Source organism: Chrysemys picta, chromosome 9, assembly GCF_011386835.1.
Source record: "Chrysemys picta bellii isolate R12L10 chromosome 9, ASM1138683v2, whole genome shotgun sequence".
Classification (NCBI taxonomy): Eukaryota; Metazoa; Chordata; order Testudines; family Emydidae; genus Chrysemys; species Chrysemys picta.
This window is the reverse complement of record NC_088799.1, coordinates 56,155,483-56,180,954: the sequence shown is the minus strand read 5'-3', so window position 1 is coordinate 56,180,954 and position 25,472 is coordinate 56,155,483. Positions and strand designations below refer to the sequence as shown.

Sequence of the window (25,472 nt, the reverse complement as noted above, 5' to 3'; positions counted from 1 at the left end):
TACCTAGGGACGTGGTGGAATCTCCATCCTTAGAGGTTTTTAAGGCCTGGCTTGACAAAGCCCTGACTGGGATGATTTAGTTGGGGCTGGTCCTGCTTTGAGCAGCGGGTTGGACTAGTTGACCCCCTGAGGTCTCTTCCAACCCTAATCTTCTATGATTCTATGACTGCAGCGCTCGCAGCCCGGGCTGGCAGCATGCTGCACTGTACAAGGACTTCATATTCGTCCTTTGCATGCTGAGCTGTGAAACAAGCCAGCTTCTCAAGTTGCCAAGTGCCTCCTGCTAGGGTGGAGTGCCCAGTCTCCCTGTGACGGTAATGGGGAGCCGAGCCCCATTTGCAAAGGGCATCATGCTGGCTTAGCAGCTGCCACCTTCTCCTGGCGGGATGGACTGGCATTCACCCATCCTAGATGACAAGCAGCAGAGCCCAGCTCTGCTCTTCTAGTAGGGCAGAGATCCTGAGTGAGATAGCTCAGGGCGTGCATGTCTCTCCCCAAAAGGCAGAACAGTTAAGGACGCAGCTGCGGCTTGCAGAGGATGCCCGCGATGGGGCGCACAAGGACCTGATCGAGTTGCACCGCAGGTTGCGGGAGGCTGAGGAGGCCCGAGAGCTCCAGCGCAAGGAGATGTTGGAAACCCGCAGGGCTTTGGGGGACGAGACCAGGGAGAAGGAAATAATGCAGAAATCCAATACTGAGCTGCGAGCTGCCATCAAGAAGATGGAGAGCAAAAGGACCAGGTAGGCTCAGGGCAGTACCAGGCAGGCTGCACCCTGCAGCAGACATTACTTGGCACTGTGATAGCCTGCCAAGGTGCAGGCATGGCCAGGGACTGTTAGCTGGGCCACAGATCCAAACCAGAAAGTGCAGAACAGTAGCAAAGACCTACCAGCATGTCCACCCAAAGCCATTCCAGCTAAGAACTGGGCACTGTATTCAGGCCTGGGATGTACAAATAGGGCTGGATCCTGCAGCCATTCCAGGCAGGCTCAAGGCAGCTGCTTCTCCCATAGCTCAACCCAGAGCCATTCCATCCAGTCCATGTCTCTTTCCCCCCAGAGCTGGGCCCAGAGGCCAGTCCCAGGGCTGCCCTGGGGCGCATTGGAATGGGCACAGTAGCATGGTTTGACCTCTTCTCTGCCTCGTTCACTTCCAGCCAATGCAGAACTCCCTGCGGGTTCTTTCCCTTCCAGACCTGTCCCCGGACAGCCCAGAGCTCCCACTCACACCGTGACGACAGCTGGGTGACTGGGCGGGCAGTGCCCCCTGCATAGATGTCCGCTCACAGCCCTTCAGTATTCCCCGGGCAGGAGTGACCCTGCATGTCTGCTTCAGCTTGAAGAGAGGCCTAGAGGAGAAGGAGCAGAAAATCACCATGCTGGAGGAAGCCAAGGCTGCAGCTCAGAAGGAGGCAGGAGAGCTGAGGGCAAACCTACGGGAGGTGGAGAAGTCTCAGATGGAGGCCCGCCGGGAGCTGCAGGAGCTGCACAGACAGGCGAGTGCAGATGGCTCCCAGACACGTGCCAGCCAGGTCCCTTTGCTGTCCCAGCTCCATCAGCCTCCATAGACACATTCTGCCCTGCACCTCCCCTACTGGGAACTTCCTGACTGCGATGCCTCCTCGTAGGCTGCCCATTTGGGCCACTGAATGGGTCCCATTCCCCTGTGGCAACCTAGATTTCAGCGCCAGGCTGAGAGGAAGAGCTGGTAGCAGCCGAAGCCACCTGGGGCATGCCCAGAAGTGCAGCTCCCAGGGAGGTGAGGGGCATCTCCCTCCCAAATGGAGACCATGCCCTGAAAACCCCTTGGGTAGAAACTGGAGGCTTCAAAGCTCCCCAGCTTCAATCCCCCAGTGCGAGGAGCAGAATGGCCTGGTCTCATCCCCCATCCCACTGGCCACAGGAGTGGCTGACTGCAGAGGGGAGCATGCTACACAGGCCTGCTTCCCATGGGCTGCGCCAGCACCGGCCCAGGCCTGGCGGGCTGGGGAAAGGCGGCCGGAGGAGCCTGCTAGTGACGTAGAGTGAATCAGTGGGTCCCACATTGGTACTTTCCACCCTGTGGCACTTGGCCAGCTCCTCCGGGGAGGCGGAGGAACCAAACTAAGAAGGGACCATTTTGTCCATCCTCAAGCAGTTATTGCCGGGGGGAGGCAGCCCTGCCCCCGGTCAGGGCAGCAGCAGTGGCTTGCTGTGGCCGAGACGGGCCTGCCAGCATGGCCTGTCCGCCCCAGGTCGAGCCCAGGACCAACCTGAAGAACTGCCCTTTACAGGTGAAGACGCTGGGGGACGAGAACAGCAAAAAGGGCAAAGAGGTGAGCGAGTTGCAGGCCCGTCTCCTGCAGCAGGAGCAGCGCGAGCAGCAGTGCCGCAGGCAGTCCCTGGAGCTGAAGCAGAGGATCGCGGAGATGGAGGGTGGCCAGGAATGTGTTCGCAAAGAGGTGAGCTGAGTAGGCACTGGAGCTGGCAGGCAGAGGCGGGCAGCGAAGGAGGGGGGGCAGAGAGAAAGGATGGTGTAGAGGGAAGGGTACAAGGCCATCTCTAGATTAACCCAGCTAGGCCCACCAGGCCCCTGTGGGAGACCTCAAGGACTGTCTCCCTCCCCTCCTGTTCCTTCCCATCACCCTGAGGGTGCAGCCCTGAAGCAGAGGGGAGGGCAGTCCGCTCCCTGGTGCCTGCCTGTAAACACTGCCCCGAGGTCTCCAGAGAGCGACCCAGGGCTCTCTCTGCCAGTGGGGTAGAAAGCAGCAGCTCAGCCTGGGAGCCTGTGCACTGAACTGTGGGTGCTTCCGCCCTGCAGAGAGGGCTCTCTTTGGGTCTGTGCTGGGAAGCTCCTGGCCACTGTGTGTGTGTTGAGGTGGTGCGCCCCTCCTGGCCCTTTCAGCATGCTCTCTGGTGGACTGTATGCAGACAGGGCCTGGCGGTTACTCTGTAGCGCCCTCCCTTCCAGGTACTGAGCTTGCAGCGGAAGCTGTTGGAGGTGGAGTGGGAAGCCAGAGCCAGAGAGAAGGGGCTGGCCGACAGCCTGGGCGAGAGTCACAGCAAGGAGAAGAAACTCCGGGATGAGCTCCATAACATGGAGCTGAAGCTGCAACAGGCCGGCAGGGTCAGCGAAGGCCTCCAGCTGCGCCTCAGCACCACTGAGGGGCGCCTCCAAGGCCTAGAGACAGAGCTGGCCAAGGCGGAGGCTGCCAAGAGGGAGGTGGAGTTGAAGCTCGGGGTGCTGCACTCCGCCCTGCGCCGGACACTAGGGCTGGGTGGGCGGAGCCCCTCGCCGCAGAGACCCTGCTCACCTAGCAAAGGTCAGCAGCCTTGGAGGGCTCAGCTGGGTTTGGGAGACAGACTGACTGGGCCAGATCACAGAGTGCCGTGTGTGTGACTGCACTGGAGCACTGATTGCACATCACAAGAGCTGCATGACATTTCCCTAGTGCTCCAGGGTGAGGGCTGCTCTGGCGGGGTCTGTAGCTTTGCTGTGTGGGGGCAGATACAGCATAGAGGAAAAGGTGTTGCCATGGCAGTAGTCACTTTGAAGGGGAAGAGGGCGGCGCTTGAAGGACCTGAGTGTCAGGCAGCTATCCCTGCCCTGAAAGGGGAAAGCCATGGAGGGGGCAGGGGTCTGCTTGGAAATCCAACCTAGCAGTAATCTTGGGAGAGGGTGGCTCTGAATCCCTGCATGGATTATCCCCAGACTGGGCTGAGGAGAGAAGCACAGTTGTAAGGCTGTAGTGACACGCTTGCCTTGCACCAGCTAATCCGTATTGCCTCCTGCCATTATCACATGGGGATGGTCTAGGCCTGCCTGATGGTCCCTATCCCAACACACCCACCTGGCATTCAGGCTTTGATAACTTCTCTGCCACCACAGGAACTGACGGGCGACGGACTCCGGCCTCTCGCACTGGCTCTCCAGAGAGGAGCTGTTCCCGTTCCCCCTTTGGTTGGGCTTCCCCTTTCCAAGGGGAGCACAGTGCCAGCGAGCCTGACCCAGACAGAGTCCAAGATGCTTTGAGAGACTTCCTGCAGGAGCTGCGAGACACTCAGAGAGAGAGGGTAAGAGCATCTCCTTTCTGCTCCCATGGTGTCCCCCTGCCCCTCCACAAACTCCCCACTCTCTGCTCACATCCAGGCCATGCTCAGCGTCATGGTCTCTGGCAATGCTAACACAGATTTGCCCCACATCAGATTGCTGCATTAACTGAAACTAATGTACAAGGACATTAAACTCCTGTCCCTTTCAGTTAGAATGAGCCCAGAAATGAGGCCTTGGTACTGCCCAGGACTGCATGCAAGCTTTACCCTCATTCATTTAATCTCTCTGTGTAGCTTCCAATCTACGCCTTGTCCACCAAGCTCTAACCAGCACAGTCACTCCCAGTGCTGCAGTGTGGGACACAGCCCTCGGAACATGAGGCACTGCACAAAGGGGCATGGGACTGGCACACTGGACCAGAGCAGGGCTCCAGCCAGCCTGGTGTTATGGCTCTGACAATGGCCAGCACCAGTTTCAGTAGAAGGTGCAAGAGCCCTTCAGTCTCCTTCCCTCCCCCTGTCAGTTATAGGCCAGTTCAAGCCCTGTAGCTGGAAGGTTTAGATCGTTTCTAAAACACTTGGTTATTTTTTTATTCCTTGTTATAACACTGGAGATCCTTGTTCTGAATCCTGCTGAGCTCTTGGCCTCGGTGATAGCTTTAGGCAATAGGTTCCACAGGCTCATTGCATGGAAAAATATTTACTTGGCCGCCACTGCTTGCTGAGTGTCACTGAACGCCCCCTTGTTCTGGTACTGTGGTCTGGTTGTAGGGCAAGGGCACTGGCACTGCCAGGGGGATGGTGGGATATTATTTCTCATTCTTCTCTACCCTCCCTGTATTCCATGCCTTGGCCTTCCTTCCCCGACCCTTTGTGTTACTCCTTCCCCAACTGTCTCCCTATCCCTCCCATCAGTTCTTATCCCCGGAGACAGAGGACTCTGCTCAAGAGTCACAGCACCAGGTCCACCCCTCTTTCTCTTCAGCTCTGCCTGTATGACGGGTGGGCGTAGGGAGCAGAGCAGCCATAGGAGGCATGGAAGCTGCATTCCCACCCTTGGGCTGACTCAGGGAAGAATATGGTCAGTTCACAGTGTGTCCTTCCCTGTTAGCTGCTGGGGGAGCAGAGGAATGTTGCCAAGGAATGGCACATGAGATGCCACATGCTTGAAAGCAAGTCAGGCATTGCTCACTTCTGTAGTTAGCTCAGTGCAGCCGTGCGGGATGTGTGCACAACCTGGGCAGGAAAGTGGTATGCCTTGTCAGGCCATGGAAGAGTTAAACTATGCCTTCAGACACTGCCCTCCCCACACACTCCACAGCCAGGGAGCCGACCACCCATGCAGTGCTGTGGTTTGCCAAGCTCTATCACTGGGCAAGGAGAGTCAAGGAAAGAGGACATGGAGGGGCAGGAGCACATGGAGAGCTGCATTTCCTTAGAGGATATTGCCAGCTGCTCTCTCGGCCACCCCTACAGTGTCCAGGCCTGATCTCCAGCTGCTGTAACTTGACTCGCCCCCAGCGACTCACCTCCAGCAGAGCAAGGCTGGCGACCCGCTGGGGATCTGGCCTGCTGACATCAGTAGAGCTAGGGCTGATTTACACCAGCTGGGGACCTGACCCCATTGACTCCAGTGGAGCTAGGGCTGATTTACACCAGCTGGGGATCTGGCCCCATTGACTCCAGTGGAGCTAGGGCTGATTTACACCAGCTGGGGACCTGACCCCATTGACTCCAGTGGAGCTAGGGCTGATTTACACCAGCTGGGGACCTGACCCCATTGACTCCAGTGGAGCTAGGGCTGATTTACACCAGCTGGGGACCTGACCCCATTGACTCCAGTGGAGCTAGGGCTGATTTACACCAGCTGGGGATCTGGCCCCATTGACTCCAGTGGAGCTAGGGCTGATTTACACCAGCTGGGGATCTGGCCCCATTGACTCCAGTGGAGCTAGGGCTGATTTGCACCAGCTGGGTATCAGACCCCATTGACTCCTATGGAGAGATGCTGACTGACAGCAGCTGGGGAGCTGACCACGCCAGAATGGTTGCCACCCTCTGTTTTAGCAGTGAGCCTGTCTGTGCCCCTGCAGGCATTGGGCAGACAGCTACTCAATAGCAATGGGAGCTGAACACCCTCCCCCCCACAGCACTCCGCGGAGCGTGGGACCCGTAGCAAACCATCAGGCCAGCTCAAGGACATGCTCAGTGTCACATGACCCCACCAGCTGAGCTCGACCCCAAGTTGACCTTAACAGCATTTATATAGCAATGCTCTCTGGTCCTTCAGCCCCCTCCCCTTTGGCCTTCCTCTGTTGTGTCCTATTGCTCAAAACATGATTCTTATAAAGATGCATAAATATTTATACAAGGGTAATGTAAAAAACATGGACTGTCATAATAATCAAAGCCGCGGCGCAGCCAAAGGGCTTTCTCTAGGATTGGGAAATTAATTAATACTTTATGGGTCTAAGCTATCGAGTTTGAGGCGCTCCTGCCTTCCCAATCCCATCAGGCTGCTGGGGTTTGCTGGAATTGAGGTGAGCAGCTGTGTCCAGTTGTGTCTCTCAGTGAACACAAGGGAAGATGTATTCCCTTACAGTTGAAGGAGGTTTGATGGTTTGAGTAACATTCTGTGTGTCGTTTTCATATGATTACTGTGTACAACCGTTCCTTAAGACTCCCACTGACTGGCCAAACTATCAGCCTGCACCAGTGCTCATTGACATCAATTGAAGGATTCCCATTGATTTCAGTAGGCTTCAAGTCCCACAAGTTCTACTGGGTGGTCGGCAGCAGCCCACCTCCCTATTAAAGACAAGGGGTAACATTTTCCATAGCACCTAAGGGTATGTCTACCCTACAAAATTAGGTCGATTTTATAGAAGTCAATATTTAGAAATCGATTTTATACAGTCAATTGCGTATGTCCACACTAAGCGCATTAAGTCGGCGGAGTGCGCCCTCACTACTGTGGCTAGCATCGACTTATGGAGCGGTGCACTGTGGGTAGCCATCCCACAGTTCCCGCAGTCTCCGCTGCCCATTGGAATTCTGGGTTAAGCTCCCAATGCCTGATGGGGCAAAAACCATTGTTGCGGGTGGTTTTAGGTACATGTCGTCAGTCTCCCCTCCCTCCGTGAAAGCAACGGCAGACAATTGTTTCGCGCCTTTTTTCCGCACAGACGCCATACCATGGCAAGCGTGCAGCCTGCTCAGCTCAGCTCACCAACACCGCCGCTGTTGTGTCCTGGGTGCTGCTGGCAGCAGACGGTGCAGTAGGTCTGCAAATCATCGTCATACACTGCTTCCGCTGCAACTCTGCTCTGCTGCTATTGGCTTGATAGCGAATTTCTCCATGTTGTCTGTCATGGGCTCCTGGGTACGTGTGTTCTTCCTCGGGAAATGTGCACGGTGCTAACCGTCGTCCTCCACTGCTTCCGCTGCAACTCTGCTCTCCTGCTATTGGCTCGATAGCGAATTTCTCCATGTTGTCTGTCATGGGCTCCTGGGTACGTGTGTTCTTCCTTGGAAAATGTGCGCGGTGCTAACGGTCGTCCTCCACTGCTTCCTCTGCAACTCTGCTCTCCTGCAGACGCCATACCACGGCAAGTCTGGAGCCCGCTCAGACCACCGCTGCTACTGTGAGCATTGTAAACACCTCACGCATTATCCTGCGGAATGTGCAGAACCTGCAAAAGCAGGCGAGGAGGCGACGACAGCACAATCATGATAGTGATGAGGACATGGACATAGACTTCTCTCAAAGCACGGACCCTGGCAATTTAGACATCATGGTGGTAATGGGGCAGGTTCATGCTCTGGAACGCTGATTCTGGGCCCGGGAAACAAGCACAGACTGGTGGGACCACATAATGTTGCAGGTCTGGGATGATTCCCAGTGGCTGCGAAACTTTCACATGCGTAAGGGCACTTTCATGGAACTTTGTGACTTGCTTTCCCCTGCCCTGAAGCGCAAGAATACCAAGATGAGAGCAGCCCTCACAGTTCACAAGCCAGTGGCAATAGCCCTCTGGAGGCTTGCAACACCAGACAGCTACCGGTCAGTCAGGCATCAATTTGGAGTGGGCAAATCTACTGTGGGGGCTGCTGTGATCCAAGTAGCCAACGCAATCACTGAGCTGCTGCTATCAAGGGTAGTGACTCTGGGAAATGTGCAGGTCATAGTGGATGGCTTTGCTGCAATGGGATTCCCTAACTGTGGTGGGGCGATAGACGGAATGCATATCCCTATCTTGGGACCGGACCACCTTGGCAGCCAGTATGTAAACCGCAAGGGGTACTTTTCAATGGTGCTGCAAGCACTGGTGGATCACAAGGGACGTTTCACCGACATCAATGTGGGATGGCCAGGAAAGGTGCATGACGCTCGCATCTTCAGGAACTCTGGTCTGTTTGAACAGCTGCAGGAAGGAACTTACTTCCCAGACCAGAAAATTACCGTTGGGGATGTTGAAATGCCTATAGTTATCCTTGGGGACCCAGCCTACCCCTTAATGCCATGGCTCATGAAGCCATACACAGGCACCCTGGACAGTAGTAAGGAGCAGTTCAACTATAGGCTGAGCAAGTGCAGAATGGTGGTAGAATGTGCATTTGGACACTTAAAAGCTTGCTGGCGCAGTTTACTGACTAGGTGAGACCTCAGCGAAACCAATATTCCCATTGTTATTGCTGCTTGCTGTGTGCTCCACAATATCTGTGAGAATAAGGGGGAGACATTTATGGTGGGGTGGGAGGTTGAGGCAAATTGCCTGGTGGCCGATTACACGCAGCCAGACACCAGTGCAATAAGAAAGGCACAGCTGGCACCCTGCGCATAAGAGAAGCTTTGAAAACCAGTTTCATGACTGGCCAGGCTACAGTGTGACAGTTCTCTTTGTTTCTCCTTGATGAAAATCTGCCCCCTTGGTTGACTCTACTTCCCTGTAAGCCAACCGACCTCCCCCCTTCAATCACCGCTTTCAGAGGCAATAAAGTCATTATTGTTTCCAACTCATGCATTCTTTATTAATTCATCACACAAATAGGGGGAAAACTTGCAAGGTAGCCCGGGAGGGGTGGGTGAGGAGGGAAGCACCAGGTGGGGTGGTGGTTAAGGGGAGGAGGGAAGGACAAGGCCACACTACAGTTCAAAACTTATTGAATGCCAGCCTTCTGTTGCTTGGGCAATCCTCTGGGGTGGAGTGGCTGGGTGCCTGTAGCCTCTCCCCCTCCCCCCCCCCCGCATTCTTGGGTGTCTGGGTGAGGAGGATATGGATCTTGGGGAGGCGGGCAGGCGGTTATACAGGGGCTTCAGTGGCAGTCTGTGCTCCTGCTGCCTTTCCTGCAGCTCCACCAGATGCCTGAGCATGTCAGTTTGCTCCCCCATTAGCCTCAGCATTGCATCCTGCCTCCGCTCAGCGTGCTCCTCCCTCCTTTCATCGCGTTCATTTAATACTGTCCTGGACTCTGCAGTTGTTTGCCTCCACGCATTCTGCTGAGCTCTTTCAGTGCAGGAGGACTGCATGAGCTCTGAGAACATCTCGTCGCGAGTGCGTATTTTTCGTCTTCTAATCTGCGCTAGCCTCTGGGACGGAGACGATGGGGGAGCGTAGAAACATTTGCAGCTGCGGGAGGAAAAAAGGGAGAGTAGAATTTAAAAAGATACATTTTAGAGAACAAAGGGAAGACAATTTCACACTGAATCAAGTGATTCACATTACATAGCACATGTGCTTTTGCTACAAGGTCGCATTTTGCCTCTTTTATTGAGGGCCTGCCGGTTTGGTGTGAGACATCACACATGCTCGGCTGGGCAACAGAATTCGGCTTGCAGCAGCCATGGTAAGGCAAAGGGTTTCGGCTTCTTCAACCTTCATAACATGTGGGAACAGTTTCAAACAGCAGCGCCCTCCTTTCCTATACCAAGCAAAGCCCGTTGGGTTGGCCATTTAAAAGGAGGGGCTGCGGTTTTAGGGTGAATGTGCAGCACAATCCAACCCCTCTCCCCCAACTCTCTGGGATGATCGCTTCACCCCCCCACCGCATGGCTAGTATCAGGGAAGATCACTGTCAGCCAAATACGAACAGCTCAGCATGAACGGGCCTCCCCCCACCGCGTGGCTAACAGCGGGAATTATTTATTTTCAGCCAAAGGCAAACAGCCAAAGCCTGGGCCCATTCGCTGCAAGGTTTTGTTCTGCAATGATTCCAGACTACTTGCTACTGGCTTGGCGTGGTAAATTAATCATTAAACATCGCTTACTTTTAAACCCTGTATTATATTTACAAAGGTACACTCACCAGAGGTTCCTTCTCCAGCGTCATGGTCCGGGAGTCCACCTTGGGAGAGTTGGGAGGGTATTGGCTACAGGGTGATGAACAGTTCCTGGCTGCTGGAGAGAAGGGATTCTCCGCTTGCCGGCTGTGCGCTATCCTCAACCTCCTCCTCCTCCTCATCTTCAAACTCCTCATCCCTGTTGCGTGAGACTCCCCCTTGTAGATGTCCATGGACAGTGGTGGGATAGTAGCAGAGGCCATGCCTAGAATTGCATGCAGCTCATAATAGAATGTCTGGGGCTCTGATCCGGAGCGACTGTTTGCATCCTTTGTTTTTTGGTAGGCTTGCCTCAGCTCCTTAACTTTCACGCGGCACTGCTGTGTGTCCCTGTTGTAGCCTCTGACCATCATGCCCTTGGAGATTTTGTCAAATATTTTGGCATTTTGTCTTTTGGAACAGAGTTCTGCCTGCACAGATTCTTCTCCCCATACAGCAATCAGATCCAGTACCTCCCGTTCGGTCCATGCTGGATCTCTTTTGCGATTCTGGGACTCCATGGTCACCTGTGCTGATGAGCTCTGCATGGTCACTTGTGCTGATCAGCTCGCCACGCTGGCCAAACAGGAAATGAAATTCAAAAGTTCGTGGGCTTTTCCTGTCTACCTGGCCAGTGCATCTGAGTTGAGAGTGCTATCCAGAGCGGTCACAATGGAGCACTCTGGGATAGCTCACAGAGGCCAATACCGTCAAATTGCGTCCACACTACCCCAAATTCGACCCAGCAAGGTCGATTTTAGCACTAAACCCCTCGCCGGGGAGGAGTACAGAAATCGATTTTAAGAGCCCTTTACATCGACAAAACAGGCTTGGTCATGTGGACGGGTGCAGGGTTAAATCGACCTAATGCTGCTAAATTCGACCTAAACTCATAGTGCAGACCAGGGCTAAGGGTACGTCTTCCTACCCGTCGTATCGGCGGGTAGCAATCGATTTATCTGGGATCGATATATCGCGTCTCGTTAAGATGCGATATATCGATCCCCGAACGCGCTCTCCGTCGACTCCGGAACTCCACCAGAGCGAGTGGCAGTAGCGCAGTCGACGGGGGAGCCGTGGCCGTCAATCCCGCACCGTCTGGACCCCAGGTAATGCAATCCAAGATACTTCGACTTCAGCTACGCTATTCGCTTAGCTGAAGTTGCGTATCTTGGATCGATCCCCCCCCCCAGTGTAGACCAGTCCAAAGTGACTTTTGAAATTGGGCTGTAGGTCACTTAGGTGCTGTGGAAAATGTTACCCCTTGTCTTTAATATGAAGGCTATAGACCCCTGCCTGCCGTACTCCATTGTGCTGCCACGTGGCCACAACAGTCAAGATGTAGCATTGCATGCTGGAACCAGGGGTCTCTGTAGGGCTCAGCTCCATACTGAAGAGGAGGATGGCTGCAATCTGTGCCATTTTGTGCAAAGTAGGTTCCCCCTTTGGGCTCCCGGCAGGGTGCCCGTGAAGCTTAGCTTGGCAAAGTTTGGGCACCTGCAGCATGGATGGCAAAGAACATAATGGAAACTAGCAGGAAATGGGGAGCTGTCTTTGGCCAGGAGACTACAGACACTCAGGGCTGTTTGTGGCCAAGAGTACAGGCTGGGTTTGATAATATTGTTCTTTTGAAGGTAACTGGATTGTGATTTGCAAACCAGCAGCCAGACTCTGCCTCCCATTACACTCCTGCTGCCGTGCTGACCTGGAGCCGGATCCTGTTTTGTTGGTTTTTTAATGATGGTTTTAATGTCATGCACTTTGGCAGCAGCTTCCATCTGAGGATATAAAGCCTTTACAAATAGTGCTGTCTGTAGCCTCGTCACAGGCTCCTGGCAAGTGGGGACACCCCCATCATACAGATGAGGAAATGGAAGCACTGAGTGGGTGGGTGAGTTGCCCAGGGTAGCAGAGCTGAGAGTAGGATTCAGGAGAGTCAGGTTCTACTTTGCTGCCCTGGACAAGTCGCCCCTCCACACGCCAGGAAGAAGAATGGGGCTGTTCGTAATCCCTGTACTTTAAGAACAAACTCATCCACCTTCCTGGTGTGCAGTGTGCGGTGGAGGTGTGGTGTGTTTTAGGTGCTGGGTATGGGATTGCTGCTGAGTCCTCCTTTCCCGTTTCCCACACTGGACTCTGGGGTGTAAATCAGGATAGATCCACAGCAGAGTCAGTTATACAGCTAAGGATCTGTTAGCACACGTTGCTTTCATTTGCTGAGCTTGGCAGTTTAGTGATGTTTAAAAATGCTCAGAAGACTTTGGGGAAGGGGACACTGAGATTAAAATGGTCCTTTGTTGGGACCATTGTGTAGACACATTTGTGTATGTGTGTGTCAGACATCACACTCACAAACTGACATGACACCAATATTTACAGGACGCCCTAGAGCTCTGGCTCCAGGGATGTTCTGATTTGCGTCAGGAAGTTCTCATTGTTAAACTTAGTGTTTCATGTACTTCCTTTTCTCCTTTCTCTTTCTCTACCTCCACCCCCCGTTGTGTCTCGGCATATTCCTCTTTCTTTCTGGCCTGCACTTAAAAATCTGACACTATTTTTCTTTCTCCCAGGATGATTTAAGGACACAGGTGATGAACTTGAACCGTCAGCTGAATGAAATGGCGAGCGACCGGGACCAGACCAGCAATCGCGTCCTGCAGCTGCAGAAGTTGCTGGCAGACTCTGAGGAAGGCCAGTCATTCTCCTCTTCTCCCCCTAGATTCCATAAGGCTCAGTTGATGCAGCTGGAGCAGACTGTCACTGGGACAGCAGGAGCACACAGGATCAACTCTCCTCTCGTGTCAGAAGGGGCTAGCTGGTCAGGCAGAACTGGAGAGGTTCTAGTTTGGGATTAAACAGTGATGCCAGGCAAGCCCTGATCTCCTGGCCAGGATGCAGCCATCCCAACCTGAGGGATGGAGGGGGGGTGTGACTAGAAGGTTAGCTACAGGTGTAAAGCTACAGGGGCTTGCCAAAAACAGCTCCTGTGACCAGAGCCCAAGAGTCATGCGACCATAAGAAAGCCACTTCTGCTATCAGTGCCTCTTTTTGCCCTCCCAGCCTTTATCCATAGGGACTGCAAGCTCCCGACCTTGGGGCAAGGCCAGTCTCTCTTTGGCTTCCTGATGTGGTCAGCCCTGCCTTGCCGCTTGGAGTCCAGGGCTGGGTTCCTGGCACATGGCTCCTTTGGGGTGATGTCCCCATGCACTGATGCAGCAACCCTTAGATCCAGTGAACTCGCTGTTCACATGTAGCTCGGGGACTCCAGGAGGCTGGGTGATGGCTTGGCTGGATTGCACCCCCAGCCATCACAGAGATCCACTGGGGAAGCAGTGCTCTTCTCCCTCCCACAGATCAGAGCCCGTTCCTCAAACCCCTGCCTCTCCTTTCCCATACCCAGGCAAGCGAGGCATGGACGGGCACCTGAGCAGTGCGCAGATGGCCCTGGCACTGCAGGAAGAGACCATTCGGAGAGTGGAGAGGGAGCGCCATGCATTGGCAGAGCAGATTGCTACCCTGGAGTGCAGCATACATGCCAGGGAGGAGAAGAACAGGGAGCTGCAGGTGGGTCTGAGCCTGCAAGGAGAAGGAGTAGGAAGTGCATGTTACGGGGCAGCCACCCGTTAGGAAACAGGGAGGGGGAGCTCTGTAAAAGTCACTAGTGGAAAGGGAGAGTCATAAGAACATAAGAATATAAAAACGGCCATACTGGGTCAGACCAAAGGTCAGTCTAGCATAGTATCCTGTCTTCTGACAGTGGCCAATGCCAGGTGCCCCAGAGGGAATGAACAGACCAGGGAACCATCAAGTGTTCCATCCCCTGTGGCCCATTCCCAGCTTCTAGCAAACAGAGGCTAGGGACACCATCCCTGCCCATCCTGGCTAATAGCCATTGATGGACCTATCCTCCTTGAATTTATCTAGTTCGTTTTTGAATCCTGTTATAGTCTTGGCCTTCACAACATCCTCTGGCAAAAAGTTCCACAGGTTGACTGTGCGTTGTGTGAAAAAATACTTCCTTTTGTTTTAAATCTGCTGCCTATTAATTTCATTTGGTGGCTCCTAGTTCTTGTGTTATGAGACAGAGTAAATAACACTTCCTTATGCACTTTCTTCAGACCAGTCATGATTTTATAGACCTCTATCATATCCCCCTTTAGTTGTCTCTTTTCCAAGCTGAAAAGTCCCAGTCTTATTAATCTCTCCTCATACGGCAGCCGTTCCATACCCCTAATCATTTTTGTTGCCCTTTTCTGAACCTTTTCCAAGTCCAATATATCTTTTTTGAGATGGGGTGACCAAATCTGCACGCAGTATTCAAGATGTGGGCGTACCATGGATTTATATAGAGGCAATATGGTATTTTCTGTCTTATTATCTATCCCTTTCTTAATGATGCCCAACATTCTGTTTGCTTTTTTGACTGCCACTGCACATTGAGTGGATGTTTTCAGAGAACTATCCACAATGACTCCAAGATCTCTTTCTTGAGTGGTAACAGCTAATTTGGACCCCATCATTTTATATGTATAGTTGGGATTATGTTTTCCAATGTGCATTACTTTGTATTTATCAACATTGAATTTCATCTGCCATTTTGTTGCCCAGTCACCCAGTTTTGAGCTATCCTTTTGTAGCTCTTCACAGTCTGCCTGGGACTTAACTATCTCGAGTAGTTTTGTATCATCTGCAAATTTTGCCATCTCACTGTTAACCCCTTTTTCCAGATCATTTATGAATATGTTGAATAGGACTGGTCCCAGTACAGACCCCTGGAGGAATCACTATTTACCTCTCTCCATTCTGAAAACTGACCTTTTATTCCTACCCTTTGTTTCCTATCTTTTAACCAGTTACCAATCCATGAGAGAACCTTCCCTCTTATTCCATGACTGCTTACTTTGCTTAAGAGCTTTTGGTGAGGGACTGTAGAAGGGTTCGGTTGGGGTCACCTCTCTCTGGGGCGGCTGGGAGCCAGTCTGCCTCACTACTTAGGTCCAGTGAGTCGGGGAATTAGCCGGGTGAGGCAGGAAACAGTCAAGGGCTCAGGCCCTAAGGCAGGGGCTGAGCAAATAGTTCAGGAACAAGCCCAGGCCCTGGGTCAGGGCGGGACAGCAAACAAGCAGAAGCCCAAAACTCAGGCTCCTGGTTCTGAGCATCTGGGCGAGGGGGAGACTGCCACCCGTGAGTGGGGTGGCAGGGGGGACGCAGGCCGCCCACTCCACTGCATCCCAGCCCAGGGCCCTAACAGCGGCAGGCGGCTTGCTGCTGTGTCAGTGGGGATCCTGGCCGCAACACACTGACATCGGCTCTGGGTGTGCCACAGCCAGACTAGGGTCGGCTTCCCCCAGGCTACTTCCTACCTCCCCCCTAGCAGTACCTGCGTCTGGTCGGTGTCCTCCATGGCATCAAGCACCATGGGCTCCTCAGGGTACTCGGAGAGCGGTAGACTTGGCAGCTCCTCTGGGTCGCTTCCCACAGGTAGGCTTAACAGCTTCTCCGGGGTCTGGTCACCATCAGGTCTTGACTGGTATGGCCAGTCCTCTGGTCGGTCATAGGCTACAGGAGTCTCCCCAGCGGGAGCTAGGCCCCCAGCGTCTGGCTTCTCCGGCGGCCAGGCAGCTTCTGAGCGGAGGGGCTCGTCCCTCTCTGGGGCGGCTGGGAGCCAGGCCACCTCACTACAGGGACCTTATCAAAGGCTTTCTGAAAATCTAAATACACTATATCCACTGGATCCCCCTTGTCCACATGCTTGTTGACCCCCTCAAAGAATTCTAGTAGATTGGTGAGACATGATTTCCCTTTACAAAAAACATGTTGACTCTTCCCCAACAAATTATGTTCATCTATGTGTCTGACAATTTTGTTCTTTACTGTACTTTCAACCAGTTTGCGTGGTATGGAAGTCAGGTTTACCAGCCTGTAATTGCTGGGGTTTCTTCTGGAACCCTTTTTAAAAATTGGCGTCACATTAGCTATCCACCAGTCATTTGGCACATAAGATGATTTAAATGATAGGTTACAGATGACAGTTAGTAGTCCTGCAATTTAGCATTTGAGTTCCTTCAAAACTCTTGGGTGAATACCATCTGGCCCTGGTGACTTATTACTGTTAATTTATCAATTTGTTCCAAAACCTTCTCTAATGACACCTCAGTCTGGGACAGTTCCTCAGATTTATCACCTAAAAAGCGTGGCTCAGGTTTGGGAATTTCCCTCACATCCTCAACCATGAAGACTGATGCAAAGAATTCATTTAGTTTCTCCGCAATCTGCTTATCATCCTTGAGTGCTCCTTTAGCATCTCGATCATCCAGTGCCCCACGGGTTGTTTAGCAGGCTTCCTGCTTCTGATGTAATTTTAAAAATTTTTGCTATTACTTTTTGAGTCTTTGGCTAGCTGTTCTTCAAATTCTTTTTTGGCCTTCCTAATTATATTTTTACACTTCATTTGCCAGAGTTTATGCTCCTTTCTATTTTCCTCATTAGGATTTAACTTCCACTTTTTAAAAGATGCCTTTTTGCCTCTCTCTTATACAGGGTAAACTCATAAATTGTCCGCCCTCTATATCACTGATAGAGAGATATGCACAGCTGTTTGCTCTCCCAGGTATTAATCACTTACTCTGGGTTCATTAATAAACAAAAATGATTTTATTAAGTATAAAAAGTAGGATTTAAGTGGTTTCAAGTAATAACAGACAGAACAAAGTAAGTTATGAAGGAAAGGAAAGCAAAAACAAGCCTAATACATTAAGAAACTGATTACAGGTAATATCTCACCTTCAGAGATGTTCCAATAAGCTTCTTTCACAGACTAGACTCCTTCCTAGTCTGGGCCCAATCCTTTCCCCTGGTACAGTCCTTGTTAGTTTCAGCAGACATCTCAGGTGGTAACTAAGGGTTTACTCATGACTGGCAGCCCCCTTTGTTCTGTTCCACCCCCTTTTATAGCTTTGGCACAAGGCAGGAATCTTTTGTCTCTCTGGGTCCCAACCCCTCCTTCTAAATGGAAAAGTACCAGATTTAAGATGGATTTCAGCATCAGGTGACATGGTCACATGTCCCTGTGAGACCACATTCTTCATTACCCATGGGCTGGCCCACACATATGCAGGAAGGCTTGCAGGTAAATAAACCCATTCACAGTTCATTGATTCTGAAGCACCCTTAATGGCTTCCACTTAATATGTTTACATCAATAATACAAGTTTATATCTTATTCTCCTAACTCCAGACATAGAAATAATACATGCAAACAAATAGGATGAACACACTCAGTAGATTATAAGCTTTGTAGTGATACCTTACAAGAGAACTTTTGTATAAAGCATATTCCAGTTACATCATATTCACATTCATAAGCATATTTTCATAAAGTATATGGAGTGCAATGTCACATCCCCTTTTTGAAATTAAATGCTATTGTGTTGGGCCGCTGTGGTGTTTTCCCCACCACAGGGATGTTAAATTTAATTATATTATGGTCACTATTACCAAGCGGTCTAGCTATATTCACCTCTTGGACCAGATCCTGTGCTCCACTTAGGACTAAATCAAGAATTGCCTCTCCTCTGGTGGGTTCCAGGACCAGCTGCTCCAAGAAGCAGTCATTTAAGGTGTCAAGAAACTTTATCTCTGCATCCTATCCTGAGGTGACATGTACCCAGTCAATATGGGGATAGTTGAAATCCCCCATTATTATTGAGTTTTTTATTTTAATAGCCTCTCTAATCTCCCTGAGCATTTCACATCACTATCACCATCCTGTTCAGGTGGTTGGTAATATATCCCTACTGCTATATTCTTATTATTCAAGCATGGAATTACTATCCATAGAGATTCTATGGTATAGTTTGGTTCATTTAAGATTTTTACTTCATTTGATTCTACGCTTTCTTTCACATATAGTGCCACTCCCCCACCTGCACGACCTGTTCTGTCCTTTCGATATATTTTGTACCCTGGTATTACCGTGTCCCATTGATTATCCTCATTCCACCAAATTTCTGTGATGACTATTATATCAATATCCTCAGTTAATATATCAATATCCTCAGTCCAGCTCAGGTCTACGTGGGCAAGCAGAGCGCAATCTGCTACACTCCCTGGAACAGTGACAGGGATGGATGCGTGGGAGACTGCTCCATGGCTCCCTCCTCCATTGCCCAGGACAAGACAAGGTTCTGCTGCACTGCTCGGGAGGGGTGGAGGGAGGGCTGCAGACGTTCTCAGTGCACATCCTAGAGCTGAGCCATTTCCCAGGGCCATGGAAGCTCCAGGGCGCTTGGGAACAGCAGATGAGTAGGGGGACCAGTCTGCAGGGCATGGCCATTAAAGGAAACGGGCTGCCCATCAAAGAGCCAGGCCCCTTTACTGAGGGAGGAGCCAGCAGGGTACGTGCCCTGCCTGGACAGTGAGACTCACGACACCCTCAGTGCCTGCGCCTGCCAGGCAGGACCCCACTCTATATCCAGCTGCCTACTGCTGCTTCTCTATCCGTGGTCTGGGAAGTGGGGGCTCACCAGTGCTCACTGGCTCTGCTCCTACCTTGGAGTCTGGGTCTTGTCCTGGATGACTCCTAGGGATCAGCTGGCCTTCAGAGACAAACGTGCTTCTCTAGGGAGCGCAGAGACCCCTGGAGTGCCTCCAGACAGGGCTCATCCATACACCTTTATTCCCGGGCAGGTGACACGGCTCCAGGCCAGGTTTACACCTCTGTAGAGCCCCACAGGCACCAGCTGCTGTGGGCTAGCTAAACCGGTGCCACCTCACACTATTAGTTGCCCTGGTACTGTTCTGTGTGTAGAGCAGGCCCTGGTGATTGCTCCCACTCCAGAGCTGCCAGGCTGCCCAGGACAGGGCCATCACAGCCCCCAGAACTCCACGGAGCAGCCAGTCCTGGCAAATTCCCCTTCCTGTTATCACCAGTCACACTGGGAGCCTGATTCCCACCCAGCGCTCCCCTTGATCTGTCTCTTCCCATCTTGCCCCCCATACCCTGCGCCACTACACAATCACACACCTTCTACCAATCTCTAGGCTCCACACAAGACCAAGAACCCTCCTAATATAGCACCAGGGGCTGTCCCTGGACAGCACTGGGACGTGGGCCAGGCTATTAGGCTAGTTCAGGGGGTGTGCCGCTGGCTTTTAACTGGGCATAGGGTGACCAGACAGCAAATGTGAAAAATCAGAACAGGGGATGGGGGGAATAGGCACCTCTATAAGAAAAAGACCCCAAAATCAGGACTGTCCCTATAAAATTGGGACATCTGGTCACCCTAACTGGGCACGCGTTAAAAAGAGTGTGGCGGAGCAGTGCACAGGGTAGGGAGCTGGCCTGTGGCGGGGAGGGAGCAGGCCAAAGCAGGTCAGGGGAATCATGTGGTGGTGGGGGGGGCAGGCATGTGGGGGGAGTGGGACAGGCTGACACAGGGAGTGGACAGCATGAGAGGGGAGAGAAGTTGTGCGAGCGGGGAGTGTGAGCCAGTTCGCGAGGAGGGAGTACGCGTGTGAGTGGGGAGCGTGATGGGCTGGTGCATGTGGGGGGCGGGAGCAGGTGCACGATGGGGGAGTATGATGGGCTGGCGCATGAGGGGGAGCAGGCGCGCGAGCAGGGAGCATGGAGGGGCGGGCCGGCATGTGAGGGGGGAGCAAGCATGTGAGCAGGGAGTGTGGAGGGATGTGTTGGCGTGCGAGCAGGGAGTATGGGGTGGGCGACGTGCAAGCAGGGAGCATGGAGGGGCGGGCCGGCATGTGAGGGGGGAGCAAGCATGTGAGCAGGGAGTGTGGAGGGATGTGTTGGCGTGCGAGCAGGGAGTATGGGGTGGGCGACGTGCAAGCAGGGAGCATGGAGGGGCGGGCTGGCTGGTGTGTGTGAGGGGGGAGCAGGCATGGAGAGCGTGGCGGGACGTGCGAGGGGGGAGCAGGCGCAGGAGTGGGGAAGGGCGGGCCGGCACGTGAGCGGGAAGTGTGGAGGGGCGGGCATGTGAACGGGGACCGTGGAGGGGCAGGCTGGCATGCGAGGGGGGAGCAGGCATGGGGAGCAGGCACAGGAGTGTGGAGGGATGGGCTGGCACCCGAGGGAGGTGGGGTGGGGCAGCGCACGAGCAGGGAGCGTGGCAAGACTGGGCGGGACAGTGCATGGGGGGGAGCAGGTGCACGAGCAGGGAGCGTGGAGGGGCGAGCCAGCATGTGACGGGGGAGCAGGCGTGTGAGTGGGGAGCATGGAGGGGCAGGCTGGCACGCAAGCGGGGAGCGTGGAGGGCCGGGCCGGGCCGGCGCAAGAGGTGGAAGCGTGGAGGGGCGGCCCAGGTCAGCACGCAAGGGGAGTGTGGAGGGGCAGGCCAGTGCACGCACAAGCGGGGAGGGGTTGGCCAGCACGTCGTGGGGACCGTGGAGAGACGGGACGGCGCATGAGAGAGTAGCACGCTGCAGGCAGTGGTGGAAAGGATGATACACGTTGCTGAAGTGGTCGCCTTTGTTTTTCAGGAGAAGGTCACTAGGCTGAAAGCCAAGGATACCAAGCTGGAGACAGACAAGCGGAGGCTGAAGGAAGTCCTGGAGGCAGCTGAGAGTAGGGCCACCAAGCTGGAGCTGAGCCGTCGCTCCGTGGAAGGGGAGCTTCAGCGTGTCCAGCTCAGCCTGGTGGACCGAGATACCGAGATCCAGGCCCTGCAGGAGCAGGTCCAGTCCCTGCGCTGCCAGTTGGGGGACAGCGAGAGCAAATCAGCCAAGCTGCAGCAGGAGCTGGGCCGCCTGGGTCACTCACTGGCCCAGACAGAGGACAAGGAGAGCCACCTGAAGGACAAGGTGCAGAGCCTTTCCCAGGCACTGACTGATGCCTCCACGGGGTCCTCCACCCTTCAGGAGAACGTCTTCCAGCTGCAGAAGGCTCTGACAGCAGCGGAACAAGACCGCCGGGTGCTCCAGGTAATGGTCCCACCCCTTTTCCTCAGCACTGGGCGAGCAGACAATGTAGGGGTGGGACTGAGCAGGGGAAAAGGGGTCAGTGCAGCCTCTGGCCCTTTGGATACAGTCAGGAAGGCCGTTCCACCTGCTGAGCCCACCTGTGTACATCCCAGTGGGGTCCAGTCCACCCCACAAACACCCCGTGCTGCAGGATGCACCATGCCCCACCAGCCTGAACAGGGGCTTGTAAACACTCCCTTTGGTTCCAATGCACTGCGGTTTGCCCAGCCCAAATATTGCAGCAGTTTGGAACAAACCAGTGTTTGGGTGAAGCATGGCCCAAGGGGAAGCTGCCCTGTTCAGAGATCACAGGGACGCCAGCTGGCTGCAGGACCCCCCAGGAGGAAGTTTGCAGGCCTGAGTTGGGAGGTCAGACTAAATAGGCAGAATGGGACCTTTCAGCCTGGAAATCCACAAACCTGTGGATTTAGCATGTTGTCAGCGCAGCCCTGTAATCAGCCTAGCCTGCTTGGGGCTGGGCCCTGGCTCTCCTCCATGGCTGCAAACATTAGCAACCCTTTCAGCCAGCTTGGCCTGAGGTTTGAGTTGGTGCACAGCATAACCCGGGTCCCAGTAAGATGGTAATGCTGTCCATGCTGTTCCTCTTCTGTGGGGTGATGTGTTGTCAAGCTAGAGCTGCCATCAGCAATCCATTGCAAAGAAAAAGGGAGCTGTGCATCCAGATCAATTCCAGCCGGTACATTCCCCTCCAGAGCCACAATGTGCCATCCACAGCTCTGGAATCCCTGCAGAGAGTTCATCCACACAGCTGACCTTGAGGGAGTTACTGTGGTGTTTTGCCAGCATGAGCACAGACTCAGACTCAGGATATAAGCGCAGATGGCTGAGAGGTCGGGGCTGTCTCTAGGGGCTCGGAGCCTGTGGTCGCTGGTGTGACTGGCATGCAGAGCTAGCTAGAAAGAGAGTAACTCCCTGGCCTGCCCCCAGTCCCTGCTGATCCTTCTGGGAACACAGGCTCTTGGCTGGCAGTAACTCAAGTCTTCAGCTGACACTTTTCAGTCCAAGATGAATGGCTAAAAGAGGTGATCTCCATCCCTGATGTGAGCTGGGCGAGGCCCATGACTATCGACGTGAGCTGTTCATGGAGGATTCAGCAGGCCTGTGTGCACCCACACTTAGCTACAGAGCGGTACATCCCACAGGCTCTTCTGGACCCTGGATTCCCAGCTGATGAAGGCTGTAGTCTTTCCTCTTGGGGCTGGACCTCACCATTGTTATCTACGTGTTTGACCCCTCAGCAACCTGCTTTCTCCTGTATATGTGCAGTGCCATGCACACCCATGGCACTGCCTCATCGAGAAAAATAAGAGCATAAGAACAGCCATACTGGGTCAGACCAAAGGTCAGTCTAGCACAGTATCCTGTCTTCTGACAGTGGCCAATGCCAGGTGCCCCAGAGGGAATGACCAGAACAGGGAATCATCAAGTGATCCATCCCCTGTCACCCACTCCCAGCTACTGGCAAACAGAGGCTAGGGACACCATCCCTTCCCATCCTGGCTAATAACCATTGATGGACCTATCATCCATGAATTTATCTAGTTCTTTTTTGAACTGTGTTATTGTCTTGGCCTTCACAACATCCTCTGGCAAAGAGTTCTACAGGTTGACTGTGCGTTGTGTGAAAAAATACTTCCTTTTGTTTGTTTTAAACCTGCTGCCTATTAATTTCATTTGGTGACCCCTAGTTCTTGTGATATGAGACAGAGTAAATAACACTTCCTTATGCACTTTCTCCAGGCCAGTCATGATTTTATAGAGCTCTAGCATATCCCCCTTTATTCATCTCTTTTCCGAGCTGAAAAGTCCCAGTCTTATTAATCTCTCCTCATATGGCAACCGTTCCATACCCCAGTCATTTTTGTTGCTCTTTTCTGAACCTTTTCCAATTCCAATATATCTTTTTTGAGATGGGGTGACCACATCAGCACACAGTATTCAAGATGTGGGCGTACCATGGATTTATATAGAGGCAATATGATATTTTCTGTTTTATTATCTATTCCTTTCTTAATGATTCCCAACATAGTTATAATGAAACTATGCCAATTCATCCCAGCTGGGGACCTGGCCCATAGGCTCCAATGGAGCGACACCGAATCACCCCAGCTGGGCACCTGACCCATAGACTCCAGTGGATAGATGCTGAGTCACCCCAGCTGGGGACCCGGCCTATAGACTCCAGTAGAGCAACGCCAAGTCATCCCAGCTGGGGACCTAGCCCATAAACTCCAGTGGAGCAAAGTCGAGTCACCCCAGCTGGGGACCTGGCTAATGGGTAGGGATCTGGCCAATAGCTGGGGACTTGGCCCGTAGCTGGGGATCTGGCCTATCATATATTTACAATGACAGAGCTCTGTACTGGGATACATAATACATATATCTTGTTGCACATGCCAGCTAACACGTGCAGAGCATTAAGAACAGGCAGAGCTGAGGTAGCAGTCAGTTCCTGGATTCTGAATGCTTCCTCTGAGTGACCCATTCCTTTCTCAGGAGCGCTTGGACTCCGTGCGGCAGGCGCTGTCAGACAGCAAGAGGCAGAACCACAGCCTGACGGACACCATGCGCATGCTGCAGGACCAGCTGGGAGAGCTGGAGTTGAGGTGCAGGGAACTGGAAGCTCAGGTCAAGCACCTACAGGAGGTGAGTGGGGGAGAGAGGAAGGATGGCCTTGAGCTAAAGGCCCTAGACGCAGCTCAGGAGATCTGATTTCAAGTCCCTGCTCTGCCACAGATTCCTGTGCGCCCTTGGGTGAGTCACTTAGCCTCTCTAGGCCTCAGTTCCCCCTCATAATATTGCTTCCTTTACCTGTTTAGATATGGGACATGTGTACAGCACCTCGTACAGGGGGCCCTGATCCTAGTCGAGGAACCGGGCAGTGTATATAATTCCCGAGGAGCAGCTGGAACATAGCAAGGGGGGGAGTGCCAACAAGGAGCAGAAAGAAGATGGGAGGAGAGGAAAGAGCTCAGACCCTCCCATCCAGCTAAGTAGGGTCAGCATCTGGATGGGAGCCCTCCAAGTAACCCTGCTGTGGGAAATGAGACTGGTGACTCAGGAGATAGCACGCCTTCCTCTCAGTTAGTTAAGCAAATATCCTCCCATGAGGCAGAGGGCCCTTTGCCACTGAAGAGACTGGGCTCTCATTGAGACACAAAACTGTGGCCCCAAGTACTTGTGTGCATTAATGACCCTACATCCCTTTTACAAGAGGAGGGGAGTTAGCTTCAGTGGAGGGGCCTAATTGCAGCTGGGGGAAGTAGATGTTGGCTAGTGCCGTTTCAGCTGCATAGAGTAGTCTTCACTTCCCACAAGCCTGTTGTGTAGTGTAGCTCTAGGCTGTTAACCAGCTGCTGTGTTCTGCCCCAGATGTGCTGACCCTTTTACCAGGTTGTCTAGGCAGCACCCCCTTTTGTGGCGCATCAAGACATAACTCACTCCAGTGCAGGTCTCCAGTGGTCAGGTGTTGCCCCTCCTGGAACTGATGCCATGGTGCCTTCAACCCCCTCCTATGGCACACTGAAGTCTTATCCTTTCTGGTGTGTGAGAGTCCAAAACGAAAAAGAAAACAGTGCACTTCAAAACCAGGGCTCCACCCTTCTGGTCTGGGCTTGTCTCCCTGAGGCTGGTCCCTTTTTGTCAGTCTGCCTGGCTCTGGTCGTCCTGTCCACCACATGGCTCCTCCATGCCACAAGCTGCCTTAGGCTCTCGTCTGTAGCTGGTGCCGTCCCCAAGGAAACATCAGATCTCTACTCTCCTTCCCGGGGCTAGGTCTCTTCCACCTTTCAGCTCTTCTCTCCACATCTGCCATTGGTTGCAGGTATAGCAGGATGGGGTCAACTGGGTCCACAGGCTCTCCTTAACCCTGTCATTGCCAGTTTGGGGCCTGTCTGCCCCATCACAGCTTCCAAGACACAAGAGAAGTAACAGCTGTTTATACAATGGTTAGTAAAACCCTGTGGGATGAAAGGGGCTATATACATGTAGGGTGTTATTTAATTACGTATTGGTTATCATGTATTTATTTATTATGGGAAAGAAGACAGCAAAAGATGGAATAGAAAAAACAGCAAGAGGAAGCAAGATAGAGACACAAATGTAGACTGGTAGGGACTGTGGTTTCA

At 53.0% G+C, this 25,472-nt stretch overlaps 1 protein-coding gene across 3 annotated transcripts in view; it reads left to right on the top strand.

Moving 5' to 3' along the window:
• CROCC2 (ciliary rootlet coiled-coil, rootletin family member 2) overlaps positions 1–25,472 on the top strand; it is a 169,973-nt gene that overhangs the window by 121,360 nt on the left and 23,141 nt on the right. For all 3 annotated transcript variants that reach the window (XM_065557071.1, XM_065557072.1, XM_065557070.1), the window contains exons 24-32: positions 502–740; positions 1,336–1,495; positions 2,273–2,440; positions 2,950–3,301; positions 3,868–4,052; positions 12,921–13,041; positions 13,751–13,914; positions 20,845–21,285; positions 23,842–23,991. In XM_065557071.1, coding sequence (XP_065413143.1) covers positions 502–740; positions 1,336–1,495; positions 2,273–2,440; positions 2,950–3,301; positions 3,868–4,052; positions 12,921–13,041; positions 13,751–13,914; positions 20,845–21,285; positions 23,842–23,991 — 1,980 coding nt within the window. The remainder of the gene's footprint in view (positions 1–501; positions 741–1,335; positions 1,496–2,272; positions 2,441–2,949; positions 3,302–3,867; positions 4,053–12,920; positions 13,042–13,750; positions 13,915–20,844; positions 21,286–23,841; positions 23,992–25,472) is intronic.